This window comes from Ranitomeya variabilis, chromosome 1 (assembly GCF_051348905.1).
Source record: "Ranitomeya variabilis isolate aRanVar5 chromosome 1, aRanVar5.hap1, whole genome shotgun sequence".
Taxonomy (NCBI): Eukaryota; Metazoa; Chordata; class Amphibia; order Anura; family Dendrobatidae; genus Ranitomeya; species Ranitomeya variabilis.
The window spans coordinates 10,006,306-10,032,546 of NC_135232.1; the positions used below are offsets into that span (position 1 = coordinate 10,006,306).

At 40.6% G+C, this 26,241-nt stretch overlaps 2 protein-coding genes across 2 annotated transcripts; both read left to right on the forward strand.

Annotated features, from left to right (window-relative positions):
* Nucleotides 1-7,920: 7,920 nt before the first annotated feature.
* Nucleotides 7,921-9,801, forward strand: LOC143793353 (serine/threonine-protein kinase SBK1-like). The gene is made up of 3 exons (XM_077280256.1): nt 7,921-8,095; nt 8,616-8,818; nt 9,220-9,801. The coding sequence occupies exons 1-3, from the start codon at nt 7,921-7,923 to the stop codon at nt 9,799-9,801; spliced, it is 960 nt and encodes a 319-aa protein (XP_077136371.1).
* A 13,901-nt stretch (nt 9,802-23,702) lies between these two features.
* Nucleotides 23,703-25,659, forward strand: LOC143793360 (serine/threonine-protein kinase SBK1-like). The gene is made up of 3 exons (XM_077280269.1): nt 23,703-23,877; nt 24,498-24,700; nt 25,102-25,659. The coding sequence occupies exons 1-3, from the start codon at nt 23,703-23,705 to the stop codon at nt 25,657-25,659; spliced, it is 936 nt and encodes a 311-aa protein (XP_077136384.1).
* The last annotated feature ends 582 nt before the right edge of the window (nt 25,660-26,241 follow it).

A 26,241-nucleotide genomic window follows, 5' to 3' on the forward strand; every position in this document is an offset into this window, starting at 1 on the left:
CTAGTCTGTGCCTCCGGGCAAGACTTTTGTTCCATCCAGTTTGCGACCGGAGGTTCTCTCGTGGGCTCATTCGTCCAGGGTGGGTGGACATTTTGGGACAAAAAGGACATCTGAGCTGTTGGCGAGGACGTACTGGTGGCCACATATGGTCCGTGATGTCAGGGATTATATTCAGGCGTGTGTCTCCTGCGCCAAAAATAAGTCTCCTCGACAACGGCCAGCTGGGTTACTCTATCCATTGCCAGTGGCAGACAGGCCCTGGGAGATGGTCGGGATGGACTTTGTGGTGGGTTTGCCCAAGTCTCGGGGCTGCACCATCATTTGGGTTATTACCGATCATTTTTCCAAAATGGTGCATTTGGTGCCGCTTCCACGGTTACCTTCAGCACGGGCCTTGGCAGCGTTGTTCATAAAGCACATCTTCCGCCTACATGGTATGCCAGACAAAATTGTCAGTGACCGGGGTCCCCAGTTTGCATCTTGGTTCTGGAGAGAGCTTTGTCGTCTTCTCAGCATTGAGTTAAATCTCTCTTCCGCATATCATCCCGAGAGGAATGGATTGGTAGAGAGGGCCAATCAGACCTTGGTCACATATCTGCGACATTTTGTCTCAGCCAGGCAGGATGACTGGGCATCCTCGCTACCGTGGGCAGAGATTGCGCTGAACAATGCGGTAGCCGACTCCACTGGACAAACCCCATTCCTCCTCAACTATGGTCAGCATCCGCGAGTACCTGTGCCTATGCCCGTGTCTTCTGCCGACTCCAGGGTGGCAGACTGGGCTGTGGAGGCTCGGGATATTTGGGACCACACTCAGGATGCCATTCAGGCCTCCAAGGAGAGAATGAGGTCCTCCGCTGATGCACATCGGCGCCCCGCTCCGACCTTTGCTCCTGGCGACTTAGTGTGGCTCTCCGCCCATAACATCAGGCTGCGTTTTGAGTCTACTAAGTTTGCACCTCGCTACTTGAGTCCTTTCAAGGTCCTCAAACAGGTTAACCCTGTGGTCTACCGTTTAGCCCTTCCGCCATGCCTGGATATCACCGACACCTTTCATGTGTCCCTCTTGAAACCTGTATACATGTCCCGGTTTTCCGAGTCATCTGCCGGGCCATCGTGTTTGTCTACGGACGATTACGAGGTCAACGCTATTTTGGGGTGCAAGGTGGTTCGTGGCAAAAAATTTTATTTGGTGGACTGGATGGGTTATGGTCCTGAGGATAAGTCCTGGGAGCCTGCTGAGCGCATTCGGGCTCCGCAGCTCATTGCTGCCTTCGAGCGTAGCGAGGTCCAAGGGGGGTAATGTTAGGGGTCGAGTTCCCGTCTCTGCACAGGGGGAATCTCGGGCTATCTCCGCTGCGGTCTCCCATTCTTCTCCTGCCGCAGTGGAGTCTGCTCAGCGGAGATGTCGGTCCCAACGGCTCGCTCAGTCTGGCTCTGTACAGAGAGTTGCTGCTGCTTTTCCTGCTTCTGCCATTGAAGTCAGTGCTGGTCAGCGGCGAGCAGACGCTTCTGGGACTAAGTCCTGCTTTTCTCGTTCTGAGCATGCCCAGTGTAAGATCTCTCAGTGGAGATCGAGGGTCACATGATCAGACACTGCAGCTAAGGTCCTGTAGGTGCTCACGCTCTGTGGCAGCCTCTCACTGGTCCCTCCAGGAAGGTCCTGAACGTGCTGCAACTATTTAAGGTTCGCATGGCCGCACGGCCATGCGCTAGTATTGCTCTTTATTTGTGTACTTTGCGCCAGTGTGGTCTTGTATAAGTGTGTTCAGGGACCCGGCTGAAATAAGCTCCTAGAATGCTGGCACCTCCGGCGAGGAGTTTGTATGCTTGGGTATTCAGGGACCAGGCCGAAATAAGCCCTTAGAATGCTGGCACCTCCGGCGAGGAGTTTCGTGTGCATGCATGACCACTGACTGCTCTTGTTTAGGCAGTAGCCTGTGCCTCTGTGGAGTCTAAGATTGCACAGCGCTTTGAGTTCACGGCTGCTCTGTGAAGTAACAGAGTTAGCTAACACCGTCATTCAGTTCCGCTAATTGCTAGCAGCAGGTTCTCCTGCACGGTGGACCCCGGGCTGCGAACGCATCTATCATAATAAAATCATATATTCACTTGGTGCGTTCCGCTAGCCCTAACCTAACAATATGTACATCCAAATGAGCTCATTGTCAAATACAACACTAATCCTGGAATATCAAGTCATCATACTATTGTGTTGCCAAAAAATAAGAGCGCTATGGCTCCTGAAATGTGAGCAGTACAAAATACGATCTGAAATAAATTCCCAAGCTGGCTGTGAGGCCAAAAGAGTAACGATTAGAAATTAAGTCACGTAAACAAAGTCTTCACTATCCCAAAAAGGCATCAATAACATTTCCCTACAGTAATAATGAAAATGGTGTATACAATCAAATGCTCATTAAAGAAACATGAAAATTCTCCAACTACAACAAACATAAATTTGCTGGAATGGGGGCACAATCCGCACCCATAGCGGTGCCTTTCACTGGATGGAAATATGCAAGTAAAAATTACATTATTGTGCATCAGCAAAAAAACATAATAATTTAAAAAATGAAAGTGTTACATGACTGAAAATGATTGGCTTTTGTTAATATTCTTGCAACCATCATGATAATACAATCTATGTTGTCTTTTCTTTCAGTTTTATAGTATCTGCAGTAGCTTTGTGTGCTTGACTGTCAAATAATGTAAATAATCATTTAAATGACATTACTGGTGATTTTAAAAGGAGATCCTGAGACGCACACCGCCATCAGATAAACAGCACTTCCCGCCCAAACCCCCTCCCCCACCTTCCATAACATATTACCCAGTGGGCACTTGTCTCCTTTTTTACTTTTCTCATAGTTATAAAGCCAACAGACAAGTGATGTAAAACTGTGGTTATTATTTATGTATGCTATATATAAATATATAATATATCATTGTCAAGTAAATGATAAAAATACTTCTATATCTTTCAGCTGATTCCACACCCTCCCATAAGGAACAATTGTGATCATTATTTAGACAAGGGGTTGAGAGAAGGATATGATGACACAATATTGTAAATAAACTAATGGAAGAAAATCCTAAAAAATAGTATTGGTACTTTATTCCCAAATTCAATAAACATGCTGAGCCTCCATCTAGCACTTTGGACTGGAAGTGACGCCCATTGGTGGAGAAAACGCCCTCGTTTATACAGGACACATGAGATTTCTTACAAATACTGGACGAGTTTCATTGACAAGAAATATTGCAGCTGGTGACAATCCTTGTGCTTTACTTTGGCACACGATTCCTTCCAATCTGCAGGACCCCGGTATAACCAGGCAGCTGATACAGTAATGGATTCGCCATTGGCCACGACTTTTGGAAATATATTTTTTTTTAGAAAAATTTAATTTGAACAATTTATTTCTATTACATATCAAATTATTCTTACAATTTACAGACAATCTTCTTATAGTGTGGCATGGTAATCCACAGGAATTTACTGAGTTTGTAAACTTCTTAAACCATAAGAAAGTTTCTAACTAATAGTAAAATCAGAGAAGATTTTTATATTAGAATTTATTTAATGTGCAGGGAATCCACAAAGTGACGACGTTTCTGCCAGGTGACCTTCGTCAGTGTAGCAGATGGCCAGTGGCAGAACGTATGTGCTAACGCTGCAGTGAGCGCTGCAATGGCCGGAAGCCCCGTGACCAGGCACTGCCCCTCCGACATGCCTATTGGACATTTTACTGGATTTATAGCAAACCCGCTCCCTGGATCCGCCTGAGCACCTGCCCCAAGTGACAATGACAATGGCAATGTGATCCCGGTAACAAGAGCAAACACCTCTAGTTCCTGGAGCAACCAGTTCACCAATTGCTGGAAAATTGGCCGGAGCAGCTCTCGTTCTGTGACCGTACAGTTATATGGTTTGTGTAAAGGTGGAGAATATGAGCGAAGTGCCGGAAAAGCGATAAGAAAAAGATGTCTGTATGTTACAATCTCCAGAGATGAGTCATGGGTAGAACACGTGGTCATAGTAGTCTGCGACAACAGGAAAATAAAAGGAACAGATAAAGACTAACTGATCAGTATGGAGATATCATCACTATGGTTTACTGGATGGCACTTAGTTATATTCGCTCATCTCCAGTTGATAAAAACATGCTGCCCCAAATACAAGTTTGTTTGTTTTCTAACATCTTACATTCATCATGCTCCGGCATCTGGAGAGTCGCCAGGACATAATAAGCGACACTCAATTCATGGACAATAACTTCCCTGAAAATCAAATGTTTTGGGAAATCCCAAGCAGTTAAGAGATTTGGAATTTTCCCCGATCTGACCCATGCTATAAAACAATCCTATCATTTTTGTGTGCACGATGAGTGCCGTATAAAGGGAAAAGTGAAAAACTGCTAAAGTTGCTGTTCTTCATCATCTTACCTCACCAAAAAAATTGAGAAAATAATCATGTATACAAATGCTATACCAAAATAGCTAGTTTGTTACACAAAAACGTGTCCTCATATGGATCTTGTGAAGAAAACTGGTTCCTCCCACGTCACCAATCCGTGACGTAACTACACAGGCACAGCTCTCCGGCGCCCCCTTTGTCTCTCAGGTCAGTAAGGGAACTGCACCTAGAGCAAATGGCCGCGGGGGAGACTGCCCTATTACCCACCCTGGGTATTCTAAGATTCGCAATAAGAATAAAAGGATCAGCCCAAAATTAATTTATGGTTTAATTACCTTAAGGACGCACTAGATAATTACAAGAAATATACCGTAAAAATATACCAAGAGTTACAGTCAGAGGAAAATATAACAATAATAGTACAAGGCTTATAGGTATAAAGCTAGAGGTCAATTTACCAGGTTGAAGGTCGCTTGTGGAGGCCGGGGAGCTCTGCGTTCCACAGGTACAAGACTTCTAGTTGTCGGGTAGCCCCCAAAAAGCATGTACTTGCTCCCCTCTGGCTGGCATATGCCCTGTTCCTTATTTCATCATCATCTTCTTCTGTTGTGACTGACTCTCCATGTGTCCTCAGCTCTTAATCCTTCTGTGTCCCTCCGCCCTGTTCCTTGATGGGCTGACAATCTCCACCCTTCAGCTTCCCTGAAGAATCTATTCCCAATACCTAATAAATGGAATAACTTCTCTCACGATTATCGGGCGGTACCAGCGCATGTGGTTTGTTTTGCCGGTCATACAGGGATCAAACCTGGACCCATTCGATCGCTGTGGGAGGCTGATCTCTATATATCAGGTTCCAGAACTCTCACGGACCCGGGAGTTGCTCTGTCAGATGCGCAATTTCTTCAGGGCGATGAGGATATTTTTTAATGAGCCTGTACCTCTGACGATGCGTCCATAATTCATTATTTCATGTTGTAAACGGTCCGGCTGGGAAGACAATAGACATGTCCTTCTGTAGCCATCTGACATGTATGCTTTAATTGAGCCCCCAAGCACCTCCATGCCCCCTGCTGGCATGGCTTCCTCATTCAAGCTTTGAAGTGCCATCTGCCTGCTACACTGGTCTCATTCCATTACCATACTAAAGGGTCTTCATTCAAGTGGGGAAAAGGTGGGGGCCAGGAGTGCTCATCCCTGCAGACGTGAGACCAGGTGAATTCTGATATGAGACAAAATGGAGTCAGGCCAATCTCTGATAGAAGGCCAGCATTATGCCCCATATCCAAGATAGCGGCTGCTCCCTCATCACAGATCTGTATTCAGAAAAATATAAAGCAATGACTCTCACAATATGAGAGCTATAAAAATATATAGTGATTTTCTTAGGTATCAACATAATCGTATCAGCACACTGAATGAAGTAAACATGTCCATTATACTGCTGGGTGAGCGCCATAAAAATAGCTAAACTATTTCACATTTGTAGCTTTTTGTTTATGCCTCCTAACAAAAAAAGAAATAAAAGGTGACTATAAATTCATATATAAACAAAAAACAAAGTCTCAATCAGCATTATCTACAATGAATAGAAAAATGAAGAAGTTAAAGTTATCAGAATATGAGTGACCAAAAAATAACGATGTTTTCTATTTTTTTGTGGAAAAATAGCAAAACATATGAATATGGTACCAATATGATTATATAGTCCATCAAATAAAGTTAACATGACAGTTATACCCAACAGTGACTGGTGTTTAAAACAAATATTAAAACAAATTCAGAATTGATGTCTTTTTAATTCATTTTCCCTCCTATAGAATGTAACCATGATGAAAAAGTTGTACGTACAATAAACTGTTACCAGCAAAACCTACAGATTTTCATGCAAAAAATAAATCTTCTTACAATTCCACTAACAGAAAATTGTAAACAGTATAAAAAGATGTTTTTTAAGTGTATATTGTACAAAACATAAACCAATTAAGATTACACAAATTTACAATCCCCATATTAGTACTGACCTACTGAATACAGTTACTGGGTTATTTTTGCAGCACAGCAGATAAGGTCAACTATAAAATGCAAAAAATTGCTGATTTCTTTATTTCCCTTCCAACAAAGTGCTAATAAAATCGTGTTAATAAGTTACATGTAAATTAAAATGTTACAATTGACAAATACAACTGACACTTAAAAAACCCTTTTACAACTATTACTACTTTACTGAAGATCATGAAGAAAATAAACATCAATTAGCAATAAAAACCTCACACATAATTTACATTCCTCAATATTTTGTGAACTTGGATGGGATGGCCATGGGGGCGGCATTCACGCCAAATAATGATCAACCCAATACACCAATGCAATTTTGTAGATCTTTAATATTGTATAAAATATAGAGAGACACTGCTTCCAGATGTCTAATAGCATGTAAATGGAGGTTGTTATAACCCCATCACATAATGCATTGCACACGCATCTACAAGATGTACGAAGCATGGAGCACCTTACAGCATTATTAAATAACACCGTTGAGCACTTTGAAGCAAACACTGCACTTAACAGCCATTAACCAGGTAAACATGGCCGTGGCACTAATAGATTTAATAAAGTGATAATTGCCTAATTTAGAAGATTTGTCTTTTGACTTCATAAAACTCTCATGAAATAATACATTGAAAACATTTCATTCTTTAGTTTACCTCATTACCAGCACAATGGTGGATGGTATCACTGGACAGGACAGGAAGTTTCCAGTTTATTGTTGTCTCAGCCCAGCATTACACAGAGGACTCTATGGTTCTCATTCACCATTCATATGTAAATGTAGCCAAAGCCAACAATAAAGCTAGCTGCCATCTTGGAAACTTCTCAGACATTTCTCTCACATGCGATACGTTTACTATATGATAGGATCTGAGGGACATTTTCAGGTGTTTCCCATAGACATTGGTTGGGCCGAACCCACAGGCCCCATTCATATGTAATCACCCAGCATTCTCCTCCAGAGACTTATGGAAGTCAGTTCATATGTAAATGGAGACAGTAAGTCTTGGCCAATGACAATGTCCCACTCATTAACAACCCCCTGCTCCTCCCAGATATAACCGTCTCCTCCTCTCAGTGACATCTACTCCACTCTGGGAATCATTGGTGATCAGTGTCGGCCTCTGAGGAGCATCGAGCTGTAGACTTGTTGTGAACAGGAGGAGTTCAGCATTGACTGCCATCTCTTTCCATAGCAGCAGACATCTTCTACCTCCATCTATAAAGGTGAATATATGATAAGTACAGCACAGGATGTAGTAGATGGTATTACTGCAGATCCCTGGGAAATTATACAATGCTGGAACATCATTACAGTGACTGCACACTATTATACAGCTGTGTATTTATTGCCAGAGTTTACACGTGGTGATCACAGTATGTTATTATGGGTCTGTAAGAAGTTTCCTTCTATATTCAATACCGTGTCTCATTTCATGTTATTCAGAATGGCCGCCAACATAAAGGAAGCAAACAAGAACATGGCCAAACAGCTTCTTCATCGTATATCAGAGACTTCCAAGAGCCTGAAGATGATGGAAGTGACCGACCACTTTGAACTTTTGCTAGAACTTGGCACTGGATCCTTTGGAAATGTACACATGGGAAAACACAAACATTCAGGTGAGATGATGATGATGGATGATGACTATGAAGATGTTTGAGCCAACAGGGCGGTTTTAGATAAATGTGAAAGATGAAAGTGAAAGCTTCTTGTATCCTTACAAACTGTACTTGTTAACAGTAGTGATGAGCGAGAATACTCATTACTAGAGATTTCCTGAGCATGCTCTGGTGGTCTCCGAGTATTTCGGCTTGCTCGTAGATTTAGTTGTTGACGCAGCTGCATGATTTGCAGCTGCTAGACATCTTGAATACATGTGGGGGTTGCTACACAAACAGGCAATCCCCACATGTATTAAAGCTGTCTATCAGCCGCAAATCAAGCAGCTACTGTTAACAGTCTTTAAGTTTGACCCTAGTTGTATCCTATCCACCACACGTGATGAGAATTCTGCACCTCTACCTTCAAATCTTGTGAATGTTCCTGTGAAAAGTGATTGATCAGGTTTTTGTATAGTTTTGTCAGTATTATGGAATATGAGGATCATACATATTAACAATTATAATGTTATTTCAACAGGACAGACCATGGCAATAAAAATGATGTCAAAGAAGAAGACTCCAGAAGACAACTTCTTCCTGGAATATTGCATTTCACAAACCCTCAGTGGCCACCGGAACATCATCCTTACTCACGACATCTTCTTCCATACCAGTAGGGATTTTGTGTTTGTTCAGGAAGTGGCTCCGGCAGGAAATCTCCAGTCCATCATTAAACCTAAAGTAAGATCTTATGCTGCTGTTTTCCACTTTTACACATTCTAAACATTATTCATACTGTCTTAGAAGAAATAGTGGTCTTATTGTAGATCTGATGTCTAACATCACCCTACTTCTACAGAGATATAAAACTCATATTACGGGATGTAGAAGTATGGGACCCCATAATTAGGCAGGTTTAGGATGGAGGAGAACGTGTGAGCTGGTAACATCCTCTATGTGAGAGATATCTAATTATTAGTGGAAATCTCACATAATTGAGTATAACTAATGAAGACCACAGGAGAACTGATGATGGAGGAATTATATCTATTAGTAGAAGATATCTACAAGTCCTCTGTCCCTTTATATCAGATACGTTTTCCTGTTCAGCTGTGTGATCTCCTCTGTTGTCTTTTTGTTAGGTCGGCATGCAGGAGGACATGTTGAAGCGTTGTGTTCCTCAGATCGCCAGTGCTCTGGACTTTATGCACAACAGAGGAATGGTTCATCGGGATATCAAGCCAAATAATATTCTTTTGATGGATGCAGAATGTCACTGGATAAAGCTGGCAGACTTTGGCCTCACCAGGCTCCAGGGCACATATGTTCCTTCTTTGCCCTGGTATAAACCCTACACTGCTCCAGAGCACTGCTGCTTAAGACCAGGAGATCAGTTGTTGCTACATCCTAGTCTTGATGTCTGGGCTTTTGGTGTAGTTCTCTATTTTGCTCTTTTTGGACTCTTCCCTTGGCGTGGGGCAGTACGCGGTGATCAGTATTATAAAGGGTTTGCCTGGTGGCAGGTGGGAAGGGATCTGACAAAGGCTCCACAGAAGTGGAAGAACATTTCAGTGGAGGCCAGAGAAATGTTCTGGGAGCTGCTGGAAATAAATGCCTGTCAGAGAGGCTCGGCCATTGACATTCTGAAGTATATGCACCTGTCGTGGAAAGACGAGGAATCTTCAGAGACCAAGACAACCGGATATGTGGAATCTATGACATAAAAACTGCTATATGATATTTATTTATTTAATCATTAATGTCTACCAAGCAGACTGTGAAATATTGTAAATACCTAAATAAATGAATAAAACAGACTTGTATCTTAGTAATGAAGAATGTTTGTCTCGAGTAAAACAGAAAATTATATGTTATGGGTATAAGGATATGGGACGCTCCCAAAACATTTTTAAGTCAGTTTTTTCATAAAAGTAACAAAACATAAAAAGCAATATAGAAAATAGATTGTTATGGCCATAATGACTCACGGAATAAAGATAACATGAAAATTAACTAAAAATGAATGGTGTGTTAAAAAATTAACAATGTAAATTCTGAATTTGAAGTTTTTTGTGAAAGGGATCAAAAATCTGCCAATATAACAAATTGTTACCACTAAAAATTAAGGTAGAGTTTTATCCTTATCCCCGAATCACATGTTACTATTAATGTTTAGAGGATAATTATTTTGGGGCTTCACAGCCCATTTCTTTCATGGTCACTATTGCTTTGTTTTGGCCTCTGAGTCTGGGGGATAGTAAATACTGACTCTGGTCCTGTTTGGTGCCCTCTTTCTTTACCGGTACTCAGCTTTAAGGAGACGCCTTACGAGGATATAATTCACATGCAGTCTTATTTCTGAGCTGGATTTCCAAGAGCTATGTACATGGAATTTGGTGTAATATATATTTAATAATATCTACCTCTTTGGGTATTATATTGTTTAGGCTCTCTGGTATATGAATGTCATTACTGGTAAGTAAGTTGATGTAATATCTCCTCCTCGTTTTCTCCGCTCTGTGTTCCAGGACGGTATTTTGCTTTCTTATATGATATTTTAATTATATTGAATAAAGATTAATTTTATTATTTATTGGTTTTGGATCTCTTCATATCTCACAAGTGTTAAACATGTGTGGGAGTTTTTTTGTTGTTGAGACGTGAGATGCCTCCTTTGATTTTGGACAAATTATTTTGACCCAATCTTAGACATGAGGCAGAAAACATTAGTCGGGGAGAGCAGGGTAATAAGACAGGGAAGGTGAGAAAATACTAAAACATGTACACACGAGTGGGGTCCATAATATAAAAAGGATGACATTTTACATGATTAAAATATAAAGTGCAGTGTTGCATATAAAGCCTATACATATACTGTGTATAAGGTCCATATTAAATAATAATGTGCATAATTACATGTAAACATGAGAATATATTGTGTGCCATACACCACACTTTTCATATAAAGTGTATATAGATATGAAAAAGCTTACATTGACCTAAATGATTAAAGATAAAACAATTATGAAAAATTATAAAAAAATATTTATATATGCTATGTTAGAAAAAATTGCAATTGAATGCCATCGACTGAATCCTGTGTTATAATAGAAAAAAATGCAAAAGTGAAGTGCATTTAAAAAATGTAAACCATTTTGAACAGGCAATTACCAAATTAGACATTTTAAAAAATACATATTTCCAATGTCACTGGTGTTCTGGTTTCATCCAGCCAGGATAACGTCATCTCTACCACAATGCCGTACACCTCTCCTGATAAATATTGCCAAATGAAGTTACTTATTTTATCCAGATAGAGTTCCCCGGCATCTGTTTCTGCGCAGGTGTACTTTCCTGCCTTGTTGAGGGCAGAGCAAATTCCTGCAGTGCGCAGGCGCTGGGCCTCTCTGACCTTTCCTGACGGCTGCGCACTGGAGAACTTATTATCTAAGAAAATGTATAACTTTTTAAACTTGCAAAGATAATTTTTGTCCTGGCATTTTTTGCTTTTTGTTTATATATGTTGAATAAATGCTTTTAGGACACATGTCCTTTACCAAGGATTTTCTTGCAGTGTTAGGGTATGTTTCCACGTTCAGTTTTGCTTCAGGCTTTGGTCAGGATTTTATGCAGGTAAAATCCTGACCAAAACTGCACCTGAGGTCACTGGCAGGTCACCTGCGGTGCACCTGCGTGTTTTGCTCATAGTAGCAACATGCTGCGTTTCAAAAAAACGCACCACGCATGCATTTTCGCAGCAAAAACGCATGCGTTTTTTAACGCATGGTGGAGTCTGGATTTCATGAAATCCCATCCACTATGCTGTAACATCTGGACGCTGTGTTTTTGACGCTGCGGAAAAATGCAGCGTCAAAAACGCAGCGTTTCCTGAACGTAGAAACATACCCTTAGGGTATGTCTCCACATTCAGGATGGCCGGCGGTATCGCCGCAGCGGCGAAGCCGCTCGGCGCTAAGCCCCGCCCCCTTTCTGGGACGCGATCATGCCAGATGTGTTAACTCTTCACATCCGGGATGATCGCTCTGTCCCATAGGGCCCTGTGATATGCCTTGCGGGGACGCTGCGTCCCCGCAAGGTGTACGGGCATGCTGCGGTCTGAAAAGACGCGCAGCATGTCCGTAGTCGCAGGGCCGCCGCGTGCGGGTTTCCACGCATAGTGGAGACGGGATTTCATCAAATCCCCTCCACTATGCTGGAACATCTGGACGCTGCTTGTTTGACGCTGCAGCGCTGCGCAGCGTCAAACAAGCAGCGTTTCCTGAACGTGGAAACATACCCTTATGATACTAATAAGTTATATGTACATCCAAATGATTTCATTGTCAAATACAACACTAATCCTGGAATAACAAGTCATCATACTATTGTGTTGCCAAAAAATAAGAGCGCTATGGCTCCTGAAATGTGAGCAGTACAAAATACGATCTGTAATAAATTCCCAAGCTGGCTGTGAGGCCAAAAGAATAACAATTAAAAATTAACTCATGTAAAACAAAGTCTTCACTATCCCCAAAAGGCATCAATAACATTTCCCTACAGTAATAATGAGAATGGTGTATACAATCAAATGCTCATTAAAGAAACATGAAAATTCTCCAACTACAACAAACGTAAATTTGCTAGAATGGGGGCACAATCCGCACCCATGGCGGTGCCTTTCACTGGATGGAAATATGCAAGTAAAAATTACATTATTGTGCATCAGCAAAAAAATAATAATTTAAAAAATGAAAGAGTTACATGACTGAAAATGATTGGCTTTTGTTAATATTCTTGCAACCATCATGATAATACAATCTATGTTGTCTTTTCGTTCAGTTTTATATCTGCAGTAGCTTTGTGTGCTTGACTGTCAAATAATGTAAATAATTATATTTAAATGACATTACTGGTGATTTTAAAAGGAGATCCTGAGATGTACACTTCCATCAGATAAACAGCATTTCCCGCCCAAACCCCCTCCCCCACCTTCCATAACATATTACCCAGTGGGCACTTGTCTCCTTTTTAACTTTTCTTACAGTTATAAAGCCAGCAGACAAGTGATGTAAAACTGTGGTTATTATTTATGTATGCTATATATAAATATAAAATATATCATTGTCAATTAAATGATAAAAATACTTTGATATCTTTCAGCTGATTCCACACCCTCCCATAAGGAACAATTGTGATCATTATTTAGACGAGGGGTTGAGAGAGGGATATGATGACACAATTTTGGAAATAAACTAATGATAGAAAATCCTAAAAAATAATATTGGTACTTTATTCCCAAATTCAATAAACATGCTGAGCCTCCATCTAGCACTTTGGACTGGAAGTGACGCCCATTGGTGGAGAAAACGCCCTCGTTTATACAGGACACATGAGATTTCTTACAAATACTGGACGGGTTTGATTGACAAGAATTATTGCAGCTGGTGACAATCCTTGTGCTTTACTTTGGCACACGATTCCTTCCAATCTGCAGGACCCCGGTATAACCAGGGAGCTGATACAGTGATGGATTCGCCATTGGCCACGACTTTTGCAAATATATTTTTTGGGGAAAGATTTAATTTGAGGAATCCATTTCTATTACATCAAATTATTCTTACAATTTACAGACAATCTTCTTATAGTATGGCATGGTAATCCACAGGAACTTACTGAATTTGTAAACTTCTTAAACCATCAGAAAGTTTCTAACTAATAGTAAAATCAGACAAGATTTTTATATTAGAATTTATTTAATGTGCAGGGAATCCACAAAGTGACGACGTTTCTGCCAGGTAACCTTCGTCAGTGTAGCAGATGGCCAGTGGCAGAACGTATATGCTAACGCTGCAGTGAGCGCTGCAATGGCCGGAAGCCCCGTGACCAGGTACTGCCCCTCCGACATGCCTATTTGTCATATTACTGGATTTATAGCAAACCCGCTCCCTGGATCCGCGTGAGCACCTGCCCCAAGTGACAATGAAGATGGCAATGTCATCCCGGTATAAAGAGCAAACACCTCTAGTTCCTGGAGCAACCAGTTCACCAATTGCTGGAAAATTGGCCGGAGCAGCTCTCGTTCTGTGACCGTAGAGTTATATGGTTTGTGTAAAGGTGGAGAATATGAGCGAAGTGCCGGAAAAGTGATAAGACAAAGATGTCTGTATGTTACAATCTCCAGAGATGAGTCATGGGTAGAACACGTGGTCATAGTAGTCTGCGACAACAGGAAAATAAAAGGAACAGATAAAGACTAACTGATCAGTATGGTGATATCATCATTATGGTTTACTGGATGGCACTTAGTTATATTCGCTCATCTCCAGTCGATAAAAACATGCTGCCCCAAATACAAGTTTGTTTGTTTTCTAACATCTTACATTCATCATGCTCCGGCATCTGGAGAGTCGCCAGGACATAATAAGCGACACTCAATTCATGGACAATAACTTCCCTGAAAATCAAATGTATCGGGAAATCCCAAGCAGTTAAGAGATTTGGAATTTTCCCCGATCTGACCCATGCTATGAAACAATCCTATCATTTTTTGTGTGCACGATGAGTGCCGTATAAAGGGAAAAGTGAAAAACTGCTAAAGTTGCTGTTCTTCATCATCTTACCTCACCAAAAAAATTGAAAAAATAATCATGTATCCATATGCTATACTAAAATAACTAGTTTGTTACACAAAAACGTGTCCTCATATGGATCTTGTGAAGAAAACTGGTTCCTCCCACGTCACCAATCCGTGACGTAACTACACAGGCACAGCTCTCCGGCGCCCCCTTTGTCTCTCAGGTCAATAAGGGAACTGCACCTAGAGCAAATGGCCGCGGGGGAGACTGCCCTGTTACCCACGCTGGGTATTCTAAGATTCGCAATAAGAATAAAAGGATCAGCCCAAAATTAATTTATAGTTTAATTACCTTAAGGGCACACTAGATAATTACAAGAAATATACCGTAAAAATATACCAAGAGTTACAGTCAGAGGAAAATATAACAATAATAGTACAAGGCTTATAGGTATAAAGCTAGAGGTCAATTTACCAGGTTGAAGGTCACTTGTGGAGGCTGGTGAGCTCTGCGTTCCATAGGTACAAGACTTCTAGTTGTCGGGCAGCCCCCAAAAAGCATGTACTTGCTCCTCTCTGGCTGGCATATGCTCTGTTCCTTATTTCATCATCATCATCTTCTGTTGTGACTGACTCTCCATGTGTCCTCAGCTCTTAATCCTTCTGTGTCCCTCCGCCCTGTTCCTTGATGGGCTGACAATCTCCACCCTTCAGCTTCCCTGAAGAATCTATTCCCAATACCTAATAAATGGAATAACTTCTCTCACGATGATCAGAACAGTACACGGGCGGTACCAGCGCATGTGGTTTGTTTTGCCGGTCGTACAGGGATCAAACCTGGACCCATTCGATCGCTGTGGGAGGCTGATCTCTATATCTCAGGTTCCAGATCTCTCACGGACCTGGGAGTTGCGCTGTCAGATGCGCAATTTCTTCAGGGCGATGAGGATATTTTTTAATGAGCCTGTACCTCTGACGATGCGTCCATAATTCATTATTCATGTTGTAAACGGTCCGGCTGGGAAGAGAATAGACATGTCCTTCTGTAGCCATCTGACATGTATGCTTTAATTGAGCCCCCAAGCACCTCCATGCCCCCTGCTGGCATGGCTTCCTCATTCAAGCTATGAAGTGCCATCTGCCTGCTACACTGGTCTCAGTCCATTACCATACTAAAGGGTCTTAATTCAAGTGGGGAAAAGGTGGGGGCCAGGAGTGCTCATCCCTGCAGACATGTGACCAGGTGAATTCTGATGAGACAAAATGGAGTCAGGCCAATCTCTGATAGAAGGCCAGCATTATGCCCCATATCCAAGATGTCGGCTGCTCCCTCATCACAGATCTGTATTCAGAAAAATATAAAGCAATGACTCTCACAATATGAGAGCTATAAAAATATATAGTGATTTTCTTAGGTATCAACATAATTGTATCAGCACACTGAATGAAGTAAACATGTCCATTATAGTGCTGGGTGAGCGCCATAAAAATAGCTAAACTATTTCACATTTGTAGCTTTTTGTTTATGCCTCCTAACAAAAAAATAAATAAAATGTGACTATAAATTCATATATAAACAAAAAACAAAGTCTCAATCAGCGTTATCTACAATGAATAGAAAAATGAAGAAGTTAAAGTTATCAGAATATGAGTGACCAAAAAATAGCGATGTTTTCTATTTTTTTGTGGAAAAATAGCAAAACACATGAATATGGTATCAATATGATTATATAGTCCATCAAATAAAGTTAACATGACAGTTATACCCAACAGTGACTGGTGTTTAAAACAAATATTAAAACAAATTCAGAATTTATGTTTTTGTAATTCATTTTCCCTCCTATAGAATGTAACCATGATGAAAAAGTTGTACGTACAATAAACTGTTATCAGCAAAAGCTACAGATTTTCATGCAAAAAATAAATCTTCTTACAACTCCACTTACAGAAAATTGCAAAACAGTATAAAAAGGTGTTTTTTAAGTGCATATTATACAAAACAAAGAACAATAAATATTATACAAATTTACAATCACCATATTAGTACTGACCTTCTGAATACAGTTTTTTTTATTTCCCTTCCAACAATGTGCTAACAAAATTGTTCTAATAAGTTACATGTAAAAAAAGTGTTACAATTGACAAATACAACTGATACTTAAAAAAACCCTTTTACAACTATATTGCCCAAAAAATAAGAAAGGTATGGCAAATTTAACATAACAAGTTGAAAAACAATTTTACATAAAGATCAAAACTGGCTCCAGTATATAATAATAAAAGTGAAATAATGTAAAAAACGTTTTTTCACTATTACATAAAGCTAAATTAATAAACCATCCCCAAAATAAAATGAGATTGGTGTAAAAAATCAGCTAATCAAATATAGAAATTCTCCCATTGCACTAAAAATAAATTTGCAGAAACCGGTACACGACTTGTACCCATAGCGGTGCCATTTACTTGTTGGAAGACATGCAAATAAAAACAAAATCCTTTGAGTCAGCAAAAATTCCAATAATATTTTAAAACAATCCTGTTTTGTGACTAAAAAAACAGATCTGCTCATCTCTAGTCAGTATATGGGTGAGAGAGGGTAACAGTGATACCAATGAAATGTATTTAGATGTATTTACATTGTTACATGATATGCATAGGTTTTATTAGATCTCTTGTGACTACAGGTAAATGTTCTTCACCCAAGTTAATAAAAAATCTACTTACCTCTGTATCTTCATTTAATTTTACCAATTAGTGAGATGTTGAAGCAATTATCCTTTATAGAAACTTCTTGATTGTGTCTTCTACTGACATACACACACCTTTTAAAGAAATGTATTTCTCTAATATTTGCTCATTCACTAGTGTCAGTCTAATGTCACTGGATGCTTCTATAATTAAATGTAAACAAAAAGAAGAAAAGGAGGTACCAGCTATTGAGATGCTATGCTGATGTGACGGTAACATTGCAGATTCATTTCCACTAGATATAAAAAACATAAATTACTAAAGATCATAAAATAATCATCAATCAGCTATAAACAGCTAACACATAATTTACATTCCTCAATATTTTGTGATCTTGAAAGGGATGGCCATGGGGGTGACATTCACGCCAAATAATGATCTACCCAATAGCCCAATGCAATTTTGTGCATCTTTAATATTGCTTAAAATATAGAAAGTCACTGCTTCTAGATGTATAATAGCATGTAAATGGAGGTTGTTATAACCCCCATCACATAATGAATTGCACACGCATCTACAAAATGCTGTTGGAGGTAATTTCCCATCCTGTATTCTGTCTTGAATATTTAGTATATAATCAATAACTCAAGTTTGGGAAAATGATAAAGATATTTAATGACAAGTAAAATAAGATAGTATTAAGACAATTCAAATAATAATGTAACAATAAAACCGTTTCTTCAATGTCCTATAATTAGAGAAAATACCAATACAAATATCTATGATTCTTCATGGCAATAATGAGAGAGAGATGGCCTTGATTCTTTCTCCATTTATACCAAGATTTCACATCCACTCCCATATACAACCCACAACTCCGTCCCTCTATTCCGGTATCTTCTGTGGCAAATGTCCAATCATCTTCCGGTAATGTGAACATTGTCATTGGCTGCAGTAATCATCACCTTCCTGCAGATGACATCCTCGTGCTTGGAAAGAAAGTTCTTGTGAGGACAGGTTCAACTCCATTTGGGCTGGCTCCAAAATGTCCATTTAATGAACAATGGTTTCATTCAAACACCACAGGCATTGTGTATCAATATACATATCCATAGGTCGAAGACAGGATGTCTGTCTCATGAGCAGTGGTTTATAATGGAAACCCACAGGAGCTGTGTACATATGTAGATAATGATAGGTCACAAACAGGATGGAGGCTATTCATTCAAGATTTCCAGTGTACACCTGTATCTTCTATTAGGTTGGAGGGCCACTATTCATTTCATATGTAGATGCACCTTTGCCTTATCACTAAAACAAAGGACATCACACAAAAGAACACAGGCCTGACCGCCTAATAGGTTTACAGTCTTGTGTCTGGTTTATCTCATCCATAGAGTCCTATTCAGCACTCACAAATTCAATATAGAGTTCAGTGATTTCTATGATGCATACATTGTCCATGTTGTCTTCTAACAGAAGCATGGAACACCTTACAGTATTATTAAATAACACCGTTGAGCACTTTGAAGCAAACACTGCACTTAACAGCCATTAACCAGGTAAACATGGCCGTGGCACTAATAGATTTAATAATGCGATAATTGCATAATTTAGAAGATTTGTCTTTTGACTTCTTGAAACTCTCATGAAATAATACATTAAAAACATTTCATTCTTTAACCCCCTCCCGAGCTTTGACACAGCGTATGCGTCATGAAAGTCGGTGCCAATCCGACCTGTGACGCATATGCTGTGTCACCGAATGATCGCGTCCCTGCAGATCGGGTGAAAGGGTTAACTCCATTTTCACCCGATCTGCAGGGACAGGGGGAGTGGTACTTCAGCCCAAGGGGGGTGGCTTCACCCCCAGTGGCTACGATCGCTGTGATTGGCTGCTGAAAGTGAAACAGCCAATCAGAGCAATTTGTAATATTTCACCTATGAAAACTGGTGAAATATTACAATCCAGCCATGGCCGATGCTGCAATATCATCGGCCATGGCTGAAGACCACAATCTGCCCCTCCCCACTGCCACCGATCGCCTCCCCAGTCCTCCATCCTGTGCTCCGCTCCCCTCCGTCCACCTGTCCGCTCCATGGGCGCCGCCTTCTTTCAAAATGGCGGGCGCCCGCCGAATCTGCTGACTGGCAGATTCGTTTCAGGTACATTTTGATCACTGTGATAGGTTCTATCACAGTAATCAAAATAAAAGAAATAGTAAATGAACCCCCCTTTTATCACCCCCATAGGTAGGGACATTAATAAAATAAAGAAAATATATTTACATTTATTTTTCCACTAGGGTTAGAACTAGGGTTAGGGTTAGAACTAGGGTTAGGGTTAGGGCTGAGGTTAGGGCTAGGGTTAGGGTTAGGGCTAGGGTTAGGGCTAGGGTTAGGGTTAGGGCTGGGGTTAGGGCTAGGGTTATGGTTAGGGCTAGGGTTAGGGCTAGGGTTAGGGTTAGGGCTAGGGTTAGGGCTAGAATTAGGCTATGTGCACATGATGCGGATTTGGCTGCTGATCCGCAGCAGATTGGCCACTGCGGATTCGTAGCAGTTTTCCATCAGGTTTACAGTACCATGTAAACCTATGGAAAACCAAATCCGCTGTGCCCATGGTGCGGAAAATACAGCACGGCAACATTGCATTGTATTTTCCGCAGCATGTCAATTCTTTGTGCGGATTCCGCAGCATTTTACACCTGTTCCTCAAAAGAAATCCACAGGTGAAATCCGCACAAAAAACACTGGAAATCCGTGGTAAATCCACAGGTAAAACGCATTTTACCTGCGGATTTTTCAAAAATGGTGCGGAAAAAACTCATGTGAATCCACAATGTGGGCACATAGCCTTAGGGTTAGGGTTGGAATTAGAGTTAGGGTTGGAATTAGGGCTAGGGTTAAGATTAGGCTTGTGATTAGGGTTATGGTTAGGGATAGGGGTGTGTTGGGGTTAGGGTTGTGGTTAGGGTTGGGATTAGGGTTATGGTTGGGATTAGGGTTGGGATTAGGGTTAGGGGTGTGTCGGGGTTAGGGTTGTGGATAGGGGTGTGTTGGGGTTAGGGTTGTGATTAGGGTTATGGCTAGAGTTGGGATTAGGGTTAGGGGTGTGTTGGGGTTAGTGTTGGAGTTAGAATTGAGGGGTTTCCACTGTTTAGGCACATCAGGGTTCTCCAAACGCAACATGGCGCCACCATTTATTCCAGCCAATCTTGCGTTCAAAAAGTCAAATGGTGCTCCCTCCCTTCCGAGCCCTGACGTGCGCCCAAACAGTAGTTTACCTCCACATATGGGGTACCAGCATACTCAGGACAAACTGGGCAACAACTATTGGGGTCCAATTTCTCCTGTTACCCTTGAGAAAATAAAAAATTGCTTGCTAAAACATAATTTTTGAGGAAAGAAAAATGATTTTTTTATTTTCACGGCTCTGCATTGTAAAATTCTGTGAAGCACTTGGGGGTTCAAAGTGCTCACCACATATATAGAAAAGTTCAATGGGGGGTCTAGTTTCCAAAATGGGGTCACTTGTGGGGGGTTTAGACACATCAAAGGCTCTGCAAACGCAACGTGACCCCTGAAGACCATTCCATCAAAGTCTGCATTTCAAAACGTCACTACTTCCCTTCCGAGCCCCAACGTGTGCCCTATCAGTGGTTTACCCCCACATATGGGGTATCAGCATACTCAGGACAAACTGAACAACAACTTTTGGGGTCCAATTTCTCCTGTTACTCTTGTGAAAATAAAAAATTGAGGGCTAAAAAATAATTTTTGAGGAAAGAAATATGATTTTTTACTTTCACGGCTCTGCGTTATAAACTTCTGTGAAGCACTTGGGGGTTAAAAGTGGTCACCGCACACCTAGATTAGTTCCATGGGAGGTCTAGTTTCCAAAATGGGGTCACATGTGGGGGAGCTCCAATGGTTAGGCACACAGGAGCTCTCCAAACGCGACATGGTGTCCGCTAACGATTGGAGCTTATTTTTCATTCAAAAAGTCAAATGGTGCTCCTTCCCTTCCGAGCCCTGCCATGTGCCCAAACAGTGGTTTACACCCACAAGTGAGGTATCAGTGTACAGAGGAGAACTTGCCCAATAAATTTTAGGATCCATTTTATCCTGTTACCCCTGTGGAAATGAACAAATTGAGGCTAAAATAATTTTTTTGTGAAAAACAAAGTACTTTTTCATTTTTACAGATCAATTTGTGAAGCACCTGGGGGTTCAAAGTGCTCACTATGCATCTAGATAAGTTCCTTTGGGGGTCTAGTTTCTAAAATGGGGTCACTTGTGGGGGAACTCCAATCTTTAGGTACACAGGGGCTCTCCAAACACGACATGGTGTCCGCTAAAGATTGGAGCTAATTTTTCATTCAAAAGTCAAATGGCGCTCCTTCCCTTCCGAGCCTTGCCGTGTTCCCAAACATTGGTTTATTCCCACATATGAGGTATCCATGTACTCAGGAGAAATTGCCCAACACATTTTAGGATCCATTTTATCCTGTTGCCCATGTGAAAAGGAAATAATTGAGGCTAAAAAAAATTTTGGTGAAAAAAAAGTACTTTTTCATTATTATGGATCAATTTGTGAAGCACCTGGGGGTTCAAAGTACTCACTATGCATCTAGATAAGTTCCTTGGGAGGTCTAGTTTCCAAAATGAGGTCACTTGTGGGGGAGCTGCAATGTTTAGGCACACAAGGGCTCTCCAAACGTGACATGGTGTCCGCTAAAGATTGGAGCCAATTTTTCATTGAAAAAGTCAAATGGCACTCCTTCCCTTCCGAGCCCTGTCGTGCACCCAAACAGTGATTCCCACCCATATGGGGTATCAGAATTCTCAGCACAAATTGTACAATAAGTTTTGAGTTCCAGTTTCTCTTTTTATCCTTGAGAAAATAAAAAAAATGTTGCTAAAAGATCATTTTTGTGACTAAAAAGTTAAATGTTCATTTTTTCCTTCCATGTTGTTTCTGCTGCTGTGAAACACCTGAAGGGTTAATAAACTTTTTGAATGTGGTTTCGAGCACCTTGAGGGGTGCAGTTTTTAGAATGGTGTCACTTTTGAGTATTTTCAGCCATATAGACCCCTCAAACTGACTTCAAATGTGAGGTGGTCCCTAAAAAATGGTTTTGTAAATTTTGTTGTAAAAATGAGAAATCGCTGGTCAAATTGTAACCCTTATAACTTCCTAGCAAAAAAAATGTTGTTTCCAAAATTGTGCTGATGTAAAGTAGACATGTGGGAAATGTTATTTATTAAATATTTTGTGTCACATATCTCTCTCGTTTAACAGAATAAAAATTCAAAATTTGAAAATTGCGAAATTTTCAAAATTTTTGAAAAATTTTCATTTTTTTCACAAATAAACGCAAAAATTATCGACCTCAATTTACCACTATCATGAAGCCCAATATGTCACGAAAAAGTGATCTCAGAACCGCTAGGATCCGCTGAAGCGTTCCTGAGTTATTACCTCATAAAGGGACACTGGTCAGAATTGCAAAAAACGGCCAGGTCATTAAGGTCATTATAGGCTGAGTCATGAAGGGGGTAATTGCCTCATTACCAGCACAATGGTGGATGGTATCACTGGGCAGGGCAGGAAGTTTCCATCCCTTATTGTTGTCTCAGCCCAGCATTACACAGAGGACTCTATGGTTCTCATTCACCATTCATATACAAATGTAGCCAAAGCCAACAATAAAGCTAGCAGGCCATCTTGGAAACTTCTCAGACATTTCTCTCACATATGATACGTTTACTATATGATAGGATCTGAGGGACATTTTCAGGTGTTTCCCATAGACATTGGTTGGGCCGCACCCACAGGCCCCATTCATATGTAATCACCCAGCATTCTCCTCCAGAGACTTATGGAAGTCAGTTCATATGTAAATGGAGACAGTAAGTCTTGGCCAATGACAATGTCCCACTCATTAACAACCCCCTGCTCCTCCCAGATATAACCGGTCTCCTCCTCTCAGTGACGTCTACTCCACTCTGGGAATCATTGGTGATCAGTGTCGGCCTCTGAGGAGCATCGAGCTGTAGACTTGTTGTGTACAGGAGGAGTTCAGCAGTGACTGCCATCTCTTTCCATAGCAGCAGACATCTTCTACCTCCATCTATAAAGGTGAATATATGATAAGTACAGCACAGGATGTAGTAGATGGTATTACTGCAGATCCCTGGGGAATTATACAATGCTGGAACATCATTACAGTGACTGCACACTATTATACAGCTGTGTATTTATTGCCAGAGTTTACACGTGGTGATCACAGTATGTTATTATGGGTCTGTAAGAAGTTTCCTTCTATATTCAATACCATGTCTCATTTCATGTTATTCAGAATGGCCGCCAACATCAAGGAAGCAAACAAGAACATGGCCAAACACCTTCTTCATCGTATATCAGAGACTTCCAAGAGCCTGAAGATGATGGAAGTGACCGACCACTTTGAGCTTTTGCTAGAACTTGGCACTGGATCCTTTGGAAATGTACACATGGGAAAACACAAACATTCAGGTGAGATGATGATGATGGATGATGACTATGAAGATGTTTGAGCCGACAGGGCGGTTTTAGATAAATGTGAAAGATAAAAGTGAAACCTTCTTGTATCCTTACAAACTGTACTTGATAACAGTAGTGATGAGCGAGAATACTCATTACTAGAGATTTCCTGAGCATGCTCTGGTGGTCTCCGAGTATTTCGGCTTGGTCGTAGATTTAGTTTATGTTGACGTAGTTGCATAATTTGCAGCTGCTAGACAGCTTGAGTACATGTGGGGGTTGTTTAACAAACAGGCAATCCCCACATGTATTAAATCTGTCTACCAGCCGCAAATCAAGCAGCTACGTTGACATATACTAAATCTTTGAACATGCTGAAATACTCGGAGACCACCTGAGCATGCTCTGGAAATCTCAAGTAGTGAGTATACTCGCTCATCACTAGGTAATAGTCTTTAAGTATGACCCTAGTTGTATCCTATCCACCACACGTGATGAGAATTCTGCACCTCTACCTTCACATCTTGTGAATGTTCCTGTGAAAAGTGATTGATCAGGTTTTTGTATAGTTTTGTCAGTATTATGGAGTACGAGGGTCATACATATTAACAATTATAATGTTAATTCAACAGGACAGACCGTGGCGATAAAAATGATGTCAAAGAAGAAGACTCCAGAAGACAACTTCTTCCTGGAATATTGCATTTCACAAACCCTCAGTTGCCACCGGAACATCATCCTTACTCACGACATCTTCTTCCATACCAGTAGGGATTTTGTGTTTGTTCAGGAAGTGGCTCCGGCAGGAAATCCCCAGTCCATCATTAAACCTAAAGTAAGATCTTATGCTGCTGTTTTCCACTTTTACACATTCTAAACATTATTCATACTGTCTTAGAAGAAATAGTGGTCTTATTGTAGATCTGATGTCTAACATCACCCTATTTCTACAGAGATATAAAACTCCTATTACGGGATGTAGAAGTATGGGACCCCATAATTAGGCAGGTTTAGGCTGGAGGAGAATGTGTGAGCTGGTAACATCCTCTATGTGAGAGATATTTAATTATTAGTGGAAATCTCACATAATTGAGTATACCTAATGAAGAGCAGAGGAGAACTGATGATGGAGGAATTATATCTATTAGTAGAAGATATCTACAAGTCCTCTGTCCCTTTATATCAGATACGTTCTCCTGTTCAGCTGTGTGATCTCCTCTGTTGTCTTTTTCTTAGGTCGGCATGCAGGAGGACATGTTGAAGCGTTGTGTTCCTCAGATCGCCAGTGCTCTGGACTTTATGCACAACAGAGGAATGGTTCATCGGGATATCAAGCCAAACAATATTCTTTTGATGGACGCAGAATGTCACTGGATAAAGCTGGCAGACTTTGGCCTCACCAGGCTCCAGGGCACATATGTTCCTTTTGTGCCCTGGTATAAACCCTACTATGACCCAGAGCACTGCTGCTTAAGACCAGGAGATCAGTTGTTGCTACATCCTAGTCTTGATGTCTGGGCTTTTGGTGTAGTTCTCTATTTTGCGCTTTTTGGACTCTTCCCTTGGCGTGGAGCAGTACGCGGTGATCAGTATTATAAAGGGTTTGCATGGTGGCAGGTGGGAAGGGATCTGACAAAGGCTCCACAGAAGTGGAAGAACATTTCAGTGGAGGCCAGAGAAATGTTCTGGGAGCTGCTGGAAATAAATGCCTGTCAGAGAGGCTCGGCCATTGACATTCTGAAGTACATGCACCTGCCGTGGAAAGACGAGGAATCCTCAGAGACCAAATCCTGATATATTGTATCTATGACATAAAAACTGCTATATGATATTTATTTTTTTAATCATTAATGTCTACCAAGCAGACGGGGAAATATTGTAAATACCTAAATAAATGAATAAAACAGACTTGTATCTTAGTAATGAAGAATGTTTGTCTCGAGGAAAACAGAAAATTATATGTTATGGGTATAAGAATATGGGACGCTCCCAAAACATTTTAAGTTATTTAAAAAAAAAATAACAAAACATAAAAAGCAATATAGAAAATGGATTGTTATGGTCATAATGACTCAAGGAATAAAGATAACATGAAAATTAACTCACAATGAATGGTGTGTTAAAAAATTAACAATGTAAACTCAGAATTCGAAGTATTATGGTTCATTTTGACTCCAAAAGTTTGTGAAAGGGATAAAAATGTTGGCAATATAACAAATTGTTACCAATAAAAAATAAAGTAAAGTTTTACCGTTAGCCAGAAATCACATGTTACTTTTAATGTTTAGAGGATAATTATTTTGGGGCTTCACAGCCCATTTCTTCCATGGTCACTATTGCTTTGTTTTGGCCTCTGAGTCTGGGGGATAGTAAATA